This window comes from Sinohyriopsis cumingii, chromosome 18 (assembly GCF_028554795.1).
Source record: "Sinohyriopsis cumingii isolate HCF-2022 chromosome 18, ASM2855479v2, whole genome shotgun sequence".
Lineage (NCBI taxonomy): Eukaryota > Metazoa > Mollusca > Bivalvia > Unionida > Unionidae > Sinohyriopsis > Sinohyriopsis cumingii.
The window spans coordinates 89,824,271-89,844,236 of NC_142978.1; the positions used below are offsets into that span (position 1 = coordinate 89,824,271).

The window sequence follows — 19,966 nt, forward strand, 5'->3', positions numbered from 1 at the left end:
GCTTATCTACAAATCTAGTGTGCATTGAGTTCACAGCGATTCAGATTGTTTCGGTTTAGTGTTTTATGGAACACCAGCCAGTCTATGCTTATTTGCAAATCTAATGTTGACCGAGCTCACACATATTCTAACCGTTTTGGTTTAGTGTTTTATGGAACAGCAACTCACGGACACACATTGGTAGCCGACAAGAGTTGATCCAATGGTAGAATTCGAACCATTAACATTTCAGCCACGAGTCCTGCACACTAACCGCACCACGCAACTTCTGTCTCCATTAGCTGCATTTTAAGACGATGTGGTACATTGGATCTATTCTAATCCCCAGACCCGCAGTGGGATTCTAATAGTTTGTCACATCAGAGTGTTTTTTAATGACCTCATTGGATACAAAATGAAAGCGACACCAAAATAAAGAAAACAAGATAATATAGAAAACTTTAAAAGTTATGATATGTTGTATATAATTTTAATGTTTTATGCACACAAAAATGGGGGGGGGGGTATTCCTAAACCTTGTACCAGATAGACTAAGGATAGCATCTCATCGCCGTACATTGATTGTTCATCACGTCAATGGATGTCCGACCCGGGCTAGTCCGATAGTAGGATTTGAACCCACATCCATTCGGTTGTGAGTCCGGCAGGCTAACCTCTGAGCCAGCTCATCTCCGCTGTTAATCACATGGAAGAGCAAAGGAATGCAGTGGGCAATTATCTGTTAGAAATCTAATGGTCGATTGATATTCCAATATGTTAGAAATGCTGCTAGTACTGCTGATGAGTATTCCTTAGTTCATAACGTTTCTTTTGTTAGTAAGTCTTCCACTCAATAGTCTTCTGTTAAAAACGTATTTCAGCCTAATAAGACCCCTTCCAAATCTCAATCTGGCACAACTTACAACTTTTAAAATTGAATTTTCTGTTAAGATAGATCAAAAGTCTTTGTTTCTTCCTACATGTACCTATTGCGCGAAGAAAGAACACGTTATTTCTGATTGTTACAAATTGAAAAATAAGCAAAAAAATCAAGACAGACTTATTCCAAATACTCTTATTTCTAACAAGTCAAGGACATGGTCATGTATTGAAATCAATACATTTGTTTGGTTAAATAAACCCCAGTCTGATTGTATTATGGAGAATTATGAACCGTGCATGTTTGAAGGGTTCTAGATCACTCATGGGTGATTCAGTTAATCATATCCCTATTAAAATTGTAAAGGACACAGGAGCTTCTCAGAGTCTTTTATTGTCGGGTATTTTGCCTTTTTCTGAGAAGTCTTCCTTCTCTAATGAGAGTGTTTGTATTCTGGGAGATGAGTGCGGCTTTGTTAATGTTCCTCTCCATTGTGTAAATTTGTCATCAGACTTAGTTTCAAGATCTGTGACAGTCGGAAGTGTATTCTTTACCCACTGATGGTATTCGTTTATTACCTGGCAATGATTTAGTTGGACATAAGGTTGTGGTTAATCCACTTGTAACTGACAAGCCTTGCTCGGATCAGAAAGTCGATCCTATTGAAAAATAAATCACTGATTTATACCCAGCTTGTGCAGTTACTAGTGCTATGGCAGAAAGATCTCTTGAGCATGATGTTGATCAGGAAAGTATTCCTTTAGCTGACACATGTATTGGTCAGGCCTTTGATGAGGTCACTTTCACTCCTCGTTTGTATCAATCAAAAGGTATTAATCACAGTGATCCTCTTTTAACATCTCATTCTCTTTATCCTAATCAGGGTGTCAAAAGACAATGACTTGTTGTCAAACAGGAAAATGATTCAAAGATCTCCCGTTTGTTTCAAAAGGCCATTAGTGAAATTGAAACGACAGAAATACCTTTTTACTATTTCTTTAAAATTGGGATTCTTATGAGAAAATGGAGACCACCCGAGGTACCTGCCGGTGACGAGTGGTCAGTGAACTATCAAATTGTAGTTCTGAAATCTTACAGACAGGAAATACTTAGTCTGACCCATGAAACGCTTTTGGCTGGTCATTTAGGGATTAATAAGACTCCTCACAAGATCTTGAATCACTTCTATTGGCCAAATATTAAAAGTGATGTTTTTAAATACTGCAGATCTTGTCACACATATCAAATGGTAGGAAAACCCAATCAGAAGATACCTAAGGCTCATCTACAACCTATTGCTGCATTTGACGAACCATTTAAGTGAATACTGGTAGACTGTGTCGGTCCCTTACCTAAGACCAAGTCATGTAACCAATACTTGTTGACCATAATGTGTGCGTCAACAAGATTCCCGGAGGCAATTCCTTTGAGGAATATTAAAACTAAAACAATAGTAAAAGCTTTGATAACGTGTTTTTACTCAATTTGGCCTTCCCAAATCTGTCCATTCTGATCAAGGGTCGAATTTTATGTCTGGAATATTCCAGCAAGTTATGTACAAATTAGTCATCCAACAATTCAAGTCTTTTGCCTATCACCCCGACAGCCAAGGGGCTTTAGAAAGATTTCATCAAATTTTGAAACATATGATTCGGTCATATTATTTTGATACGGGTAAAGATTAGGATAAATACGTTGATTTACTTTTGATAGTTGTCAGGGAATCAGTTCAAGTATCTTTAGGATTCAGTCCCCTTGAACTAGTTTTTGGACATAATGTGCGTGGACCATTGTTGTTTTTAAAAGAGAAACTTTTTTCTAATGACGATACAGAAACTAATCTTCTCGATTATGTTTCCAAATTTAAGTATAAGTTGTCAAAGGCTTCTGCGATTGCAAGAACTAATCTTCACTCTACTCAGTCAAAATTGAAATTAAATTATGAAAAAAATACAAAGGAAATGAGTTTTCAGCCTGGTGATAGAGTTCTGGCTCTCTTGCCCGTACCACAAAATCCTCTTCAGGCCAAGTATTATGGTCCTTACACAGTTCAAAAGAAAGTAAATGATTTAAATTATATCATCTATACTCCTGGGAGGCAAAAACTAAAACATGTGGCAAATAAGTATGTTAAAGGAGAATGTTGATGGAGATAGCCAGGTTAATCATGCAATTCATTTAGTTGTAACTGTCGCACTTAGTGAGGATTTAAGCGAAGGAATCCACTCGGACTGTATTCACTTTGGAGTAAAAAATCTTCGTAATTCAGAAATTATGAATAATCTGGACCAGAAACTTTCACATTTTCAGCAACAAGAAAAGAATAAACTAAAACAGTTATTACTTGAATATGAGCACTTATTTCCAGATGTTCCTACAAGAACAAATGAAATCTACCCATGACGTTGAAATTGTAAATTCCACACCTGTGAACAACACCCACACAGTATGAACCATCTCAAACAGTAATGTTTGAAAATAGAAATTCAGCATTTGCTTGAGAATAATTTCATAGAGTCCAGTAAAAGTAATTGGAGTTCACCATGTATACTTGTTCCGAAACTAGGTATAACTTTACGCATGTGCACTGATTATAGAAAGGTGAACAGTGTTACTAAAACAGTTTCATTTCCATTAACAAGGATCAATGACTGCATTGATAAAATTGAAAATGCAAAGTATGTCACCAAATTTGTTCATCTGAAATGATTTTGTCACATTCCACTGACGGAAAGGGCAAAGGAAATTTCGGCATTCGTGACTCCAGATGGACTTTATCAATATAAAGTGATGTCAGTGCCGGATAAAACTCTGTGGAGGTCCTTAGACAGTCGAAATATTGGGGCCCTCCGCGCAGATTATCTTCTAATACGTTTGATCAATATTATTTTGATCAGTTGTCGCGGGGGACTGGGACCGGTGCCTACTCTGCCTATTTGGTAAACCGTCACTGAGTGATGCCGTTTGGGATGAAAGGTTTGCGTATTACTTTTCACGTTTTAATGAATATGATTACATCTGGTCTAGATAACCGCGATGCTTACATCGATGATGTCATCTTCTACAACATCTGGATAGATCATTTAGTGACAATTCGGAAATTCTTTGACAGACTCATTAATACGAATTTGACAATTAATTTATCCAAATGTGTGTTCTGTCGTGTTTGTGTACCATTTCTAGGATATATCGTGGGACATGGACAAGTCAACCTATAGATGCCAAGGTCAAGGCTATCTCTGAATTCCTTGTGCATATCAGTAAAAAGCAACCGATGCGATGTTTGGGTATGGCTGGGTACTATAGGAAGTTTTGTTCCAATTTTTCCATAATTGACGAAACCCTGACAAATTTATTGAGCAAGAAAACCAAGTTTCATTGGTCTGAAAAATGTCAGGAGCCTTTTGATAAGTTAAAGGCCATATTTAGGAGTGCACCAGTTCTTACAGCGCTGAATTTCAGTCAGTCATTTAAACTGTCTGTTGATGCATGTGATGTTGGGGTTGGAGCAGTATGCTATTTTTCTAGGAAATTTAAATAGCACCAGGAAAATTATACCACAATTGAAAAGGAATTATTGGCTTTGACATTGTATATTTAATTTACAGTTTGATATTGGCATTACAACACTTTGAAGATTACATTAGTTCAGCTTCTTCACTGATCATTGTGTTTAGTGATCACAACACCCTTACTTTCATCGGCAAGATGAAAATAAAAAATCAGAGATTATTAAGGTAGCGTTTGATGTTGCATGAATACAATATTGACATCAGGCACGTCAAGGGAAAAGAAATTTTAATAGCAGATGCACTTCACATGTTACAGAAATATATTATTTCATGTATACTTTGTGTCGTTCATATGATTTCATATTATGTATTTTTTTACCACATGTATATTTGACTTACAGTTTAAAAAAACCTTTATAGCGTAATATTTCTTTTTCTTTATTAAGGGAAGTGTTATGCATATTTAATTTACACAGTTTCTTAGTTTCATTTTATTTTATTTCATTACATGTACATGCTATTGTAAAGTAACCTTGTATGTTGGACTTGACCGTGTCCAAAATTGAGTTCATCTCTGCTGGGCCCAAATTGACTTTTTTTTAAAATTATTTATTGTAAACAACAAATATATAGCTAATTTATTGTCTATATGTATGGATTCAAAATCAGTATTATGATTAATAGAAAAAGTAAATATATTTATATGGGTCAGTACTTTTGGGATGGAATCTTTTTTTTCTTCAAATTATTGTATTCAATTGATTATTTTCTCTGGAAATACAAAAGTGCTCTGATAAAATTCTTGGAAAAAGACATTCACTGGAATCTATACTGAATTCAAACCTGTAATCATAGTACCGTGATTCAAGAAAAGACTATATAAACTATAACAGACACGTCATCGCCTACAATTTTGGGATTTCTTCCAGACACGCAATGAGTTTTATTCAGGACTTTAAATTATTAGGACTTGTGTCTGTAATTCTTGGCTTATTTTGTGATTTAATTCACAATACCGTTAAGTTCTTTTTTTTTCTTCTCATTTTCACTTCGTATTCTAGGGAAATAAATTTTATGTTAAATTTTACAAAGCTTGTTCTCTTTTACTCTGTTCTGTTACATATTTTAAGAGCATAGACTCGTAACACTGTCAAGAAGATCTTGACCAGCTTCTCGTTTGGCGATATTTCTATGATTCACGCGAGATTCCGGTTGAACTAGATTAACTGTTCATTTATTTGAAACTCAAGATGGCGCGGAGAATGTGCATTGTAAAGAGAAATGAGATAGTTTACACAAGTTTATTGCAACAAATGTAATTAGGCCCGCATACAAAGCCCTAGCAACTTGTTATTGCCTTTCTCGGACAAAAAATTACTTTCCCATACAAAGAATAATTTCCCATATAAAAACCATTGGAATATTTTTCTATACAAAGGACGTGGGAATACTTTTCCACACAAATAATCCTTTCCCGTATAAAGAACATTGTAAAACTTTTCCATACTATGATATTTTCACATGCAAAGAACATGGGAATAGTTTCCCATACAAATAATCCTTTGCCACATAAAGAACATGGAAATACTTTCCAACATAAAGAACATGGGAGTACTTTTCCATACTAGAATATTTTCCCATAAAAAGAACGTGGGAATATTTTTCCATATAAAGAATACCTTCCTACACAAAACGTTTAGGACGGATAGCATATTTTACAAATAAATATTAAAATTGGCGGTATTCAAATAATACAAAGAGAACTAAGAAAAGTTAGAAAGAATAAACGATCATGTTCCTATATTATCGAGATAATATGGAAGAATGAAAGGGCAGTCAACAATGTTAGGTAACACAGTACGAGAACTATTAGGAAAGGTACTTTATTTACACTGAAAAGCATTGAAAAAATAATATTGCATTGCCACAAAAAAACCATATAAAATTATAATGATATCGCGTAATGATAAATTAACAAAGATCTGATGCAGTGGAATGAACATTGTGGATATTACGAAATATACGCTATATTCATATATACTTCATATTAATATGTGAGTGTAAAGCTGCACTGGTGAAAATTTTAAAACTTTCAATATTTCTTTTTCTAAATGGTATACATTTACATGATTCTGAAAAACAGTGGAACAAAAAATGGATTAGAAGCACCAGAGTGAAAATGAAATTATATTAAAGGCGTTCGGTTTTCCCAAATAAGAAGGATGAGGAAAGTCAACTAAAAATACATATTGATGCCAGTGACAATAAAAAAATAAGACTGAAAATGTAGCAACAGTTATAACATCATGTATAAAATACATCCAGTAAAATCTAAATTGAAAACAAAATCGATTTTAAAGCAAGTTACAAAACAGCATGTAATCAGATACACACACAATGATACTTATTTTAATAATATTAATTGGAATGTAAAAAAAAAAATAGGATTTTCGCATTATAACATTTTACACAATTTCCATAAATGGGCAAAAACTGCACCAGTTACATGTATAGTACGTACAAGCAATACTATCAATTAGTATTTAATCGCAGAGCTAATGCAAATTTTTTTCTCAAAATTTTATTACTCTGTTAATGAAGAAAAAAATTCATTCTAATGCACTTTGTATCAAAGAGTATGCGGTTTTGTGATTCAAAAACCACCCTACGTCAGAAGCATTTGGCCTGTCTGTTGTGACTCGGCTAATATCAGCAATCGTTCCGACTGCTTGAAGAAATCGGAGCTGCAGTGGCAGGACTGACAAATTTGCGGAAGGGTGGCGGTAGTTTCTTACTCCAACTCTGATGAGTCGCTCGCACTCAAAATATATAGCTCCTACTTCAGTGTGTTTGTAGACAGAGTTTCTTCTGTCTTGAAAATCAATGTTTATTATTTGACTCGCGAATTTTTATTTCAATTTCCAAGTATAAACTACTTTGATGACTAAGCTTTCCATTTCCAAGGCAAAACTTAATGTCTATTTCCAAGACAAAGCTGAATGTCTATTTCTAAGACAAAGTTTAATATCTATTTCCATGACAATTTTTTATATATTTCTAACACAAAGCTTAATGTTTATTTCCAAAACAAATCTTAATGTATATTTTCAAGACAAAAGTTATGTCGGTTTCCATGACGGAGTTAAATGCACGTAAATCATGTGCTCAAAACGGTATCATTGCAAGAGATGTCAGGAACTTACCAAATATATATATATAGGAAACAAAATGTTATTTACGTTGCTAGCCTGATCATCCAATTTCGCTTCCAGACATTCGCCATTCAAATCCAGCGTGAATATTTTATTTGAAATGTCTTTTTGTAGGTTAGCTACCCGTGCCGTCTTCCGGCTTTCTATAGCCAAATGCTAAATTCTGCGCAGTAATACCCAAATAGTTCGATACAGGGAGAACTTGCTTTACTGTATTTAGTGCGCTATATATTCGCTAAAGATTAACAGAGCAAAGCTGGGGGCCCAAAACTACTTCAAATCGGACGTCACTATCTTGAAAATAATCTTGTATTCGATGCAAAGTTTTTGTCTCTAATTTTGCAATAAGCAATATTTTATAAAAACAATGTAGCGCACCGAATGCCACTAAATTTGCCACTATATATCTCATCCTGATTTTTGTCTAAGCGATTCTATAAAATTGTCAAAATCTTCGACAAATGTAAGAAAGATGCGATACGGATGTAACACTGATGCGATACGGGTAGGATTGTGCGACTGAACTAAATATCAGTTAACTGTCTCTCTTTAGACAAGTTTAAAAAGTTTCACAGATCAATATGTCCTTCATTCAATAAGAGTTACTTTAAATATTATACAACTGCCCCTTTGTAGATAAACCCACCCCACCCCACCCGACCATGACTGAGGCTACTTTTTGAATGGTTAATTCTCTATTGACACTGCTATAAAAAAAACGGGCCAAATAATGGGGTTTTAATATATCCGTTTAAAGCTTCTAGCAAAGTAGAGTTCAATGTCGCCGACACGAATAAAATGATAAATGTATCACTATGCATGCGCTGGAGAAAAGGGGAAAAAAGCAAAACAATCAGACGACTGGAACAGGAGTTTAAAATAAAATGTCTCCTTTGACTGATTAATGCCTTGAAGCTAATAAGATATTCGCCTGTATGTACATAAAATATCAATGATATGGAATACAGGTGAAATACAACCTAACGCTTGATATCGCATAAAGGCGAAATGCAAGCTAAGTGAACGTTTAAGAAAATGAATGCAACATCAGTGTATAACTTGTTCGATTTCGCACCGGATTGTGATTGACACCTTAGCCAATAGAAATTGCTGTACGAAAAAAAAAGAGAAAAACGCATACCCGACATACATCGACAATAACTCGGTGATGAACTCTGCGTTTGTGTATCACCTTTCCACACTGTGTCCATTCTTATATGGATTTAGAGAACAGGTCTCAAAATAGTTGAAATACGATCTGAAATTAATACCCTGCTCGTTGACGCGGAACAAGTAGTTCCACTATACACTGTTAGAAAGTCATATACATACATATCGGAGACACAAATAAGTGTCAGTTGAATATGGTAGGTTGAAAATAGCACCAATGTTTCTACATCACATATCCTTCACATTGTATTTAATGGGGGGGGGATATGTAATCTGCGGTACAATCTCACAATCTTTCACTGGTTCTGTAATTAGAATTAAATCATAAAGAAAGCGAAGAATAAACCTGGAGTTTAAACACGTCTGAGTAAAAATGTTGTTCAGATAGGGCAGACGCAATGTATTGCACGGAAGACATTATTATAACACGTACTCCAATACATGTATTATTCCTTTCCATTTTTGCTGTGATTACATTTACAGAAATTTATTACATAAACAGATGCTTTTGTTTTGTACGTTACGGTATTAACGCCATTTTTCAGCACACGACAGAGCTATACATGACTGCTAGGATATCTGGTGGCTATACATGACTGCTAGGATATCTGGTGGAGGAAGAACCCGGGAAGAACCATCGACCCACGGAAAGCTACTAACCCCAGGAAGAACTAATATCTATATTAGACACGTGTTCCTTAAATGCACTCATTGTTTACGGGGTGGGGCTGTGAGTTGAGAAGATCTTGATTTTGTCCTATTCCTCCACGTCCGTCCCGAAAAGCTCGTTTGCAAATTACACAAAAACCAAACGCATTTAAGGTAGACTAACAAAATCTGCTTGTGATGTTTGTGTGCGTATCTAGATGGAATGATTATACGTTTGCGTCGTCGTCCTTTTCTTTCTTTCTTGTCTGCTACATACCTGAACGTTTTGGAATTCGTCTTTTGTTATTGTATTCTCAAAGGCGAACCAGACTGACACTGCATCATCATTAAGAACAACGTATGAATTGAAAACTATACAACATGAAGACAGACACATGAATTTAAAACCGTACATCGTCATTAAGAGAGACGTATGAATTTAAAACCGTACATCGTCATTAAGACAGACGCATAAATTTAAAACCGTACATCGTCATTAAGACAGACGTATGAATTTAAAAACGTACATCGTCATTAAGACAGACGCATGAATTTAAAACCGTACATCTTCATCAAGACAGACGTATGAATTTAAAACCGTACATTGTCATTAAGACAGACGTATGAATTTAAAACCGTACATCGTCATTAAGACAGACGCATGAATTTAAAACCGTACATCGTCATTAAGACAGACGTATGCATTTAAAACCATACATCGTGATTAAGATAGACGTATGCATTTAAAACTAGAGATCGGAGCAATATTAATGCTTTGTTCGATAGTGATGACTGGGTTATAATTTATGCAGTTTTGGATGGTATAATAACACTGGAAATTTGACACTGGATAACTTTACAAAATACAGCTCTAAACATGTCCTATGAACATTGTGAATTAAATGCACGTCACATCAAGTAAGGCACAAAATAATGAGAATGAATTTGGTTTTGCATTTATTCTCCTAGTCAGTACATTATTATCAAAAATAATCCTTAGCAACCAAGACGAGTCGCAGATACAAACAGGGAGAGAGGGTTTGATTGAACACTTATTTAACTATTCACAGTAAAGTACTTCCAAAGTCTTTACGCTCAACAAAACTAATTACATCTGACACACTTCCAGAATAGCTACTCTTGTGAGCTTTTAGTGTTCTTGTCCTTGGCAAGTTTTCTTTTGTTCTTTCAAATGGCAAGTTTTCTGTGTCACTGCCCTTTGCGTTTATTTTTATTTTATTTTTATTTTTTTATTATTTGCTCTTTCGCTTTAATTGGCAATTTTTCTTTTTGTATATTTTAATAAGTATCACATCAGTAATGAATAGTCAAATCCACCGCGAAATGATTGAAGGGGGACTAATTGCTTGAGCAATGAGCGCACACAGTATTTGCTTGACGTATATATTAAGAATGTCGCCTTATACAGATGAACTGTTTCGATCATTTAGATTTATCACACGAATGTTATGTGCCTTTGTGACATTCGAATCGAATGTTCATTTATTCAAAATTCTCAAAGCACCCACGATCACTCTAAAAATAGGGGCCCCGGGTATCCGAGTTGTCTAAGGCGATCGCATTTACTGATCACTCCTATCTCACCTGTCCGCGTAGGTTCGAGCCTCAGCTCGGCCAAAATATGTATATAAGAAAGCTTTCCAGCAGCTTCCCGTGGGTCGGTGGTTATTTCAGGATTCTTCTTCCACCGAATATACTGGCCATCATGTATAGCCCTATCATGTGTATAAAAATGGCGTTAAAATCACAAAACACAAACATTCGGAAAATATGTACTGTACAAGGACTAATTTTGAAAAATTGGTGAAAATCTATTTGAACATCATCTCGTTTAAATACGTTTGAATTTCAGAGGTAAAATGAAAAAGACAGAAAAGACTTATTAATGGTACATAGGGTCATTCTTTGTGCCGAGTATGGCCCTTCCTAATTCCAATGATTACATTTTTAATGTGCAATGCAATCTTCAAAGACTGATTAGGACGTACGACGCCAAATTACTTGGACAGTGATCAATGGATTTACACCTCTAAGATGTTTATATTGTAGGCGGAGTCTCAAGGTAAACACGATAATGCTGTTTGCTCATCACTGATAAGGCACTACTGTAAACCTGCACTGGGATGGTACTATTTACCGGCGTAGCCTTAGGAATCTGTGATGGTGATTAGAAAATCAGAATCCAAGATCAAACAGCCATCTGTCTAAGATGATGCCAATCCACTGCCGGATCTGAAAGAAGCAGATGAATTTCGTAAATTAAAATGACTGATTTCAAATAAAATTGCTTTTTAGGGATAAAGTGCCGAAACTCGAGGACAACTTTTCGTACAAATCAAAACAGTTTCATTGAACAACTGAGAATAAATTGCTGCGTTTGTTTTGCATCTATTTTTAGGCTGTATTTTACTTACTGGAATACTAAACACGAGTCCCCAGAATACTTGCCTCATGCCCCGCCTGTAAACATCGTTATGATGTATAAAGTCTTTCAAGCCTTCCCCTATTTTCCTCATTTTCTATCCCCCATCCCTCTTTTTCATACTCCTGATTTTCCACATGGCTCTACCATTTCTACTGTTCTTCAATTGTAAATAGAATACTTTTTTAAAAATTGCCGTTTGCCTAACTATAATGTTGAGAAGTTGAAAGGCTTCTATTTTACCTCTCACGCGGCTGTAATCTGGAACATACTTCTAAATAATAATGATAGCAGCAGCAGCAACAACAACAATAATAATAATAATAATAATAATAACAATAATAAGCTAAAAGTATAAATATATGACACAGAAGCCCCCATATATATGGTGCAATTGAAGAAACCTAGACTGAGGAGACAGTAAGTAAAAGTTTGCTTTTGTTCACATTCTTAAGAGTGCGTTAAGTAAGGGGCCGTCCATTTAGTATGTATGCATGGAGGGGGAAGGGGTTAACCCAAATGCGTACGCTTGCGTATTGGGGGGGGGGGGGTCTACTGATAATGCACGTACGCACAGGAAACGGGGGTGAGGTGAAACCTGGATAATAATTTGTCTACTACGTAACCTGTTCGACCGGGTTCAGTTGGCGTTTGAATTTTAGCGGACACTAGACACTAGACAGACTTTTAAAGTTACGTACCTAGCTTATTTCGTTGATACAGCCAGACATTCAACTTCGGTGGACTATCTGTTTTATTAAACATGTTAATATTATTAATCATTGATCGTTTCTTTGGATTAAATATAGGCCATTCTATAGAATATGGGGGGGGGGGCGTCAAGCGTACGTACGCAGGTAGGGTGTGTAATAAAGTACGCATGTGTACAGGGAGGGGTGGGAAGGGTCGAGCTTTACCAGATTGTTGCGTACGTACTAAATGGATGGCCCCTAAAGGCTTATTTCCTTTAAGTAACTGACATACATTTGATACTATGTTTCTCAATACACTGTTCCCATCTCCCCCAACCTTTTTCCCCTTTACAAAAGGGAAAAGATAGCACTACTTTTATCCTAACGTTTTCCTCAAGTGTTGTTTGAATGACTGTATGATACTGCTTTGAACAAATTCAACATATACCGGTCATATTATCTTATAGCATAATTTGATATCCCGGGGATGAATAGAAACTTCGACGGAATTATATGGAGATACATGTATATGCTTGACCCCAAGGTCAATGGGATGACTAATAAATATACCGGTGTAAATTATCTTCAAAAAGAGACGTGCCAATTGTGTAGAGAATCAAGCGAGATTAAGGAATGCAAATCGATCAGTTTTTGACGACCGGATAAGCGATTTTCAAACAATGCCAATGATTTAAATAAGCAGATACCACCAGGTTCTTCCTCCATCAAATATAATGACCGCCATGTATAGCCTATCATGCGCTGAAAAAATGCTTTAAAAACATGAAAACCAAACAAACTCATATCAGACACACACACACACACACACACACACACACACACACCGACTACAAGCTCGGGTAGTTCTACCGGACCATATTCAGACAGGTCAAACAACAGCCTTGGTTACCGTATATGCTTGTGTACAAGCGTACCTGACTGTATTCTAGGCCCAGATCTGCCACTGCATAACGTGTCCACAAATAAGGATCTGTATTTATTTGTTCCACTTAAGATTCCTAGCAATCGAAAACCACAGAATCTGATCTTTTGACGTATTAGATTTCGATGTCTGATAATGACAGATGGATTGTTTTACGTACACGTTAATACGGCAATTTAAGTACTATATATATGGATGTTAGAGATCCACGAGAGGCTCAGGTGTATTCTTCCACCCTAAAACGGAGCCCCAGGTTGCCGAGTGCTCTAATGCGCTCGCCTTTACAGATCACTGACTTTTCACCTTTGTCCTCGTGGGTTATAGTCTCGGCTCAGTTAACGTAGACTGGATATGTGAGAAAAACTAGCCAGTAGCTTCGCGTGGGTCGATGGTTCTTCCACCAAATAAACTAGCTGCCATGTATAGCCTGTAATGTGCTGAACAATGGCGAGAAACCCACAACACCAAAGCAGCCTAAAACAAAACGGGGATTCAACGGTTAGCGCGCCGGACTCGCGACCAGAATGCTTATGGGAACCTGTTATTGTATGCTTTAATGACGTCATTTGGATAAGCCCACATTCATTTCATATTTATCCTAGTCACACCATTGTCATGGCAACTTGACTAAGTATAGCATCGCAACATCTGCTAGCAGAATAAACTGATTGGTTGGAAACGTGATACGTATAAAATCTTGAAAATCAATGACTATAACCTGCCTGGCGCGCGAGTTATTCGTGGCATGTCTTCAATACCGTTGACAGGTAATGATAGAAAGATAAAGTGGATTCGCATATCACTACATAAACACGAGATAAACTGTCCGTCACATGTTATGCAAGGTGGACAATTCTCCAAACTGGTTAATGGATGAATGTTGTGACCACTTTGGTCGAGATTGATGAGGTATAACAGGCTTATCCTCTGGAAGTCTCAGATGAAGTAGGTATATACTGGTGGACTTTTTCTAGTTCTAGGTTATAACCGGCGCCTTTCATCTGAGGCTGAGAGCGCCAAAACGCGCCCTGACAAATATACCCATGCTTTAAAGGATTAAATAAAAAATAAAAGCTCGGTATTACAATGCACATGCGCATTGAGAATCTGTATACCCTTGACATATCCCCATCACAAAATAAACAAATAAGAAAACATTATTAAATGAAAGATTCGCCATCTAAAGCATTGTATACACAAGCGAAAAATATAATATTTATGTCCCAGTCAAAATCGAAATAAGTATGCGCAACGATACGTCATTTCTGTGGACAATGGATCAAGTGTTATTTTTGGTCGAAACTCCAATTTGTATCAAGAAAGAAAGATCGTCCTTTAACTAAGGAAAGTAATATTCATAAAGTGTACAAAAATAGCCCACACTCCTGCTCTAAATGCATATGAAAATTACGTGTCAACACGAAGACCCACTCCATGACCTCGTTGAACTTGTCACTCAGAAAAACCTATTTAATATTTATATTTTAGAATCACAAAAATGAATAGATTATTTAAAAGATGGAAATGTTCGCATATGAACAATACTACATCTTAATCCAAGTTTCTAATTTTACAAGAAGTTGTCCCACACCTACTTTATCGTCTGCTATCCAGCTTGTCAACTTGCTGCTCGAACGGGTTTCTCAAGAAATCCTCCGGCGTAGTGTTTCTCATTTTTTTAGCAAAATGTTTTTACCATAAACGAAACGTTGTAGACACATTACATCCTATTTATTGTTGTTTCTCTGCAACATAATATCATATTTTAATAAAATGCTGAACTTCTACTATTTTATGTACAATATCGGTTTAGTTTGCTTAATATATCTTGCCATTCATCGGCATTATTACGTTGTAAAACCAGCTATAAACCTGACCTAATGAAATGCTGACAGAAAGAGTCCAAAGTAATGTATTTCATTTCCACAGCCCGATTAATAAACATTACATCTTTTCAAAGCTATGCGCAGAATAGGCCGACATATCGCGAGTCAGGAAAACGGGGGGGGGGGGGTGGGGGTGGTATCGCGTATATCCAAAATTAATGCTATTTTGAACAAACTATTCTGGTGACAACTGCCTCTTTACAAATGGTAAGTACTGCAGTATTTTATTTTCGTCATTCGGTCGAATTACATATGCGTTTTGAGTAAATATTGGTGACGGAAACCTTACATGCGCAGAAAAGCCCGACAGCGGTGTATATATTTGCAGATTTATGACACTAAAACGATAAAAGAGAAACTGTCCATATTTAATCGCTGCTTTCAGATCAGATAAAGCTACCACATATATTCGTATGAAGTACTTCGGCCATTCAATATCGTTTATATCAACCCTGTGTGAGATGAGTCTTCGGTTCAACAGTCCATCGAACATGAAGTCTAGTACCACTACCATTGACATTATTATTATTATTATTATTATTATTATTATTATTATTATTATTATTGTTGTTGTTGGTGGTGTTGTTGTTGTTGTTGTTGTTGTTTTTGTTAAACTCTGTATTCAGCGATGAAACAATCTTCAATTTTACTGGTCAGCGCCATGCATGACTAGCAACATTAGTGACATGCAAAGAAAGCCATATCATCCTAGGAATAAACAAAGCGCGTTATAACAGTTTGCAAAGGAAACGACCGCTCTCTAATACCTCTCTATGCTGATACACAGACAGACAGACAGATAGATAGATAGATAGATAGATAGATAGATAGATAGATAGATAGATAGATAGATAGACAAACAGACGGACAGACAGATAGATAAATAGATAGATAACCTACACTGACGGGTTCACAGAAGTCGTCAGCCAGCCATCGATACGGATCCTTGACAACTTGTTGAGGAATGGTGCTATTGAACAAAGCATCACAAAGTGGACACCAATGCCTGTTGTACGTATTGGTAAAAGTATACTTCTGTTTCCACTCAAAATAGCTGTTATACTCGGCGTCATTTCTCATCAAAGATTCTATGAACTTTGCAAATGACTTAATATCAGGAAAATCGAATATGTTTATGTACGACTTCGGTGGCACTAATTTTCCAGGCGACTGTTTCCAAGCAACGATAGGAATTACGTCCTTTTCAAGACATTCCCAAAATTTTTCAGAAAAGTAATCCTTACAGAAACTATTATCCAAAGCTAGATGGAATTTATAACTGCTTAGCTTTGAATTACACTCTGGAGTATTAAATTTGCAATCGTCCTTCCCGCCACACCGTCCAAAAATGTCAATTTTAATGTACTTGTTAATGTCGTCTGCAATTCTATATCGTCTGGCATCATCGTAACAGTTGCTATACGTCATTGAAATATTGTACTTTTTTTCTATCGCAAAATTTCTCTTTGAGAATTTCTCTCTAGCTTCTGCTTGCTCCTTATCACTCATCTCAAAGTAAATTCCGAATGGCGAAAATACTGTTGAATCCATCCTGTACGACATTGACCAATTAAATACATTTCTCCATGGCGCTAAGTTCGATTGTTTGTGAAGCGGTTCTGCATTGTAGAAAACCCATACTTGATCTGAACGCCTGTAATTTGGTAAATCTGTAAACCACCATAAGTTTCCCCAGTGAAACAACACGGCATCTGCTTCTTCTATTCTTGATTTATTTACAGTAATGTCACACCGCCTGGCGCATGGAGGTATTCCGAATTTATCTACCTCGGTCCAATACTCCAGAGACCAGAATTTCGTCCAAAGCAGAATTAGTTTCCTTGATTTATTCTTCCATGTTTTATCTGCGAAGTATTCTATATTACTCGAATTCTGTTCGAAACTTGTGTTTGAAAACATTTGTATATAAAACAAAAGACAAACAATGAAACACAGGATCAAAATCCTTCCTCTAAAAGAGAAACGGCGACAGGGCTTCATTTTGAACAGGGTGCGTTTATCCGAGTTGCAGATAAGGTAGAAAACTCTCACTTACTGGACATTTCATTACCATAAAATCTCAAGTACACTGTATACACGGCTTATCTTCATATGCGCTTCAACAATACGATTTATGACTTTCATAACATTCATAAACAAAGTGAACAGCTTAAAATTAATCAATAGGTTTCGAACTTCTTTTAAAGCCAACCTGGATTTTAAACCACGTGCTGTCAAGTATTGAAAACAAGCATTAAAACTGTTAATATAATCCGTAAATATACACAATAGACCATTCACTTGATATTGTCTCTATCGGTCTTGCGCCCTGAATATGATTAAGATGCCCCGAGTTATATCTACTTTCCCTTAAATCCGTCTCTTCGGCTACGCGGTTTTCTTCTCCGTGCACTACATCTCCTTATTTAATGGACTGCTGGGCAAAGCGAGTTCCTTTTAATTAATTATTGATCCTGTGTAGAGATGCAATTAAAGACCAGGTATACATTCATCCACAAGAGCCATCAACAAATCTTGTTTCAGCGGGTGGAATCTCCTATATGAAGAAAGTCGGATAAAGTTGATTTAAATAAATGATGATGGCAAAATTCTGAATGAGTTAAATGTGTTATTATGATCTCTCGTAGCAAAATGGATTAGAACTTAAAGTCGCCAAATCTAGAATAATAAAAAAGAAGGCTCGCACTGAGCATACAAAACAAAAAAATAATAAAATAAAGGTGATGCAGACTCTCCTTTGTGAGATATTTGAATTCCATGCACCTAGCCATTAGTTTTCCAACATGTTTATGCCCCTTTTCTCAACTTGTCAAAAAGTTCGCTATTCACGATTTAATGTTGACTGATCAATGCCCAAAACGATACTAAAGTTCCCCCACCCCAAATCGAATATGTTAAGTAAGCATTGCTTCATCCCTTTCTTCTATTAAAAAAAAACAAAACATCTGAGTTTCTTTGCAAATTCCACTCGATGCAAGAATGTGTATTTTCTGTATCTAGGCTGTAGAATCTTAAGGGAAGCCATCTTAAACAAAAGCTCTCGGTATTTGCTAGCATGTAGGCGCTCATTTTACGGACAATCATGCCGGACTGCTTTTCGAAGAGATCTTGAAGGAAGAACTGTGCTCATAAATCGATCTCTTACGCACATAACAGGCGGAAGATTAAGGAGGACATATCATGGTACAACAACCTTAAAAGAGGATGCAAATACAATTTGAACGGGAGTAGTCGTAGCAGTGGGCAATTTTTGTATAATTATTTTTGGGTTGTTGTTTGATATATTAACGAACATTGGGTATGTACTATTTGAATTTAGGTCTGCGTTTACAGCTTTCTTTGATTTGAATAAGTATTTCTTTGAGTATGGGAAGTCTGTGTTAGGAAGAAATTTCTCAAACCGAGTTCATAGCCAATTACTTAGAGCATACGTCACAATGTACAGTATTCAAGAGACTATGGTAGAACCCTTTATTTGACAACGACTGACATCTTGCAGTGATAGGAAATAGGGTAAACGTCAAAACAAGACTCACGCGATAGATTTGATTAGTACGGTAGCGAGACCTCTCGCGTGTTACAGTATTCAATGGCACAGTAGTAGTAGAACACTGTTTAGTGTGATTTGTGTCACATTATCCTGACACCAGGCCGACCAGTCCTAACACTAACCTCTTAATGCTGAGCGCCAAGCGAGTCAGTTGTTAGTATCATTTTTGTAAGTCTTTGGTATGACTCGGCCGGGGATCGAACCTACGACCTCCCGCATCCGAGGCGGACGCTCTAACCACTAGGCCACCGGAGCGGTCTATTTAGTATGGCCAATCCATTATGTTATGTATCGGAGTCAAGTAGATATGGCCAATCCATTATGTTATGTATCTGAGTCAAGTCGATATGGCCAATCCATTATGTTATGTATCGGAGTCAAGTAGATATGGCCAATCCATTATGTTATGTATCGGAGTCAAGTAGATATGGTCAATCCATTGTGTTATGCATACGAATCAAGTAGATATGGCCAATCCATTATGATATGTATCGGATTCAAGTAGATATGGTCAATCCATTGTGTTATGTATACGAGTCAAGTAGATATGGCCAATCCATTAGGGTATTTATCTGATTCAAGTAGATATGGTCAATCCATTGTGTTACGTATACGAGTCAAGTAGATATGGCCAATCCATTATGTTATGTATCGGAGTCAAGTAGATATGGCCAATCCATTATGTTATGTATACGAGTCAAGTAGATATGGCCAATCCATTATGTTATGTATACGAGTCAAGTAGATATGGCCAATCCATTATGTTCAGCATGTTCAGCAGCTAATATCATTGTGCCCTTGGGCAAGGATTATGACGAATCATACCAGTCATTGCTTTTAGGTAGATATTCATGTCGACTTGTGCGAAACTAAAGCTACTTTGTACACCCAATTATGCTATATTTAACAAATATACTTAATGGAAGTAAGTGCAAATATTTTTGAACATTCAAAATCAATCGGGTATTTTCTCGAGATAAAGTTATACAAGGTGGGGGTACCGATATGAGCTACCTTAACCATCATTTAA

At 36.4% G+C, this 19,966-nt stretch overlaps 1 protein-coding gene across 3 annotated transcripts in view; it reads right to left on the minus strand.

Annotated features, from left to right (window-relative positions):
• Positions 1-6,238: 6,238 nt before the first annotated feature.
• Positions 6,239-19,966, minus strand: part of LOC149777416 (core alpha-(1,3)-fucosyltransferase-like) — a 30,642-nt gene continuing 16,914 nt past the window's right edge. For all 3 annotated transcript variants that reach the window (XM_089942035.1, XM_089942036.1, XM_089942037.1), the window contains exons 3-4: positions 16,266-17,922; positions 6,239-11,654 (exon numbers count right to left, since the gene is read on the minus strand). In XM_089942035.1, the coding sequence (XP_089798161.1) occupies positions 11,598-11,654; positions 16,266-17,366 (1,158 nt within the window). In that variant the 5' untranslated portion in view covers positions 17,367-17,922 and the 3' untranslated portion in view covers positions 6,239-11,597. The remainder of the gene's footprint in view (positions 11,655-16,265; positions 17,923-19,966) is intronic.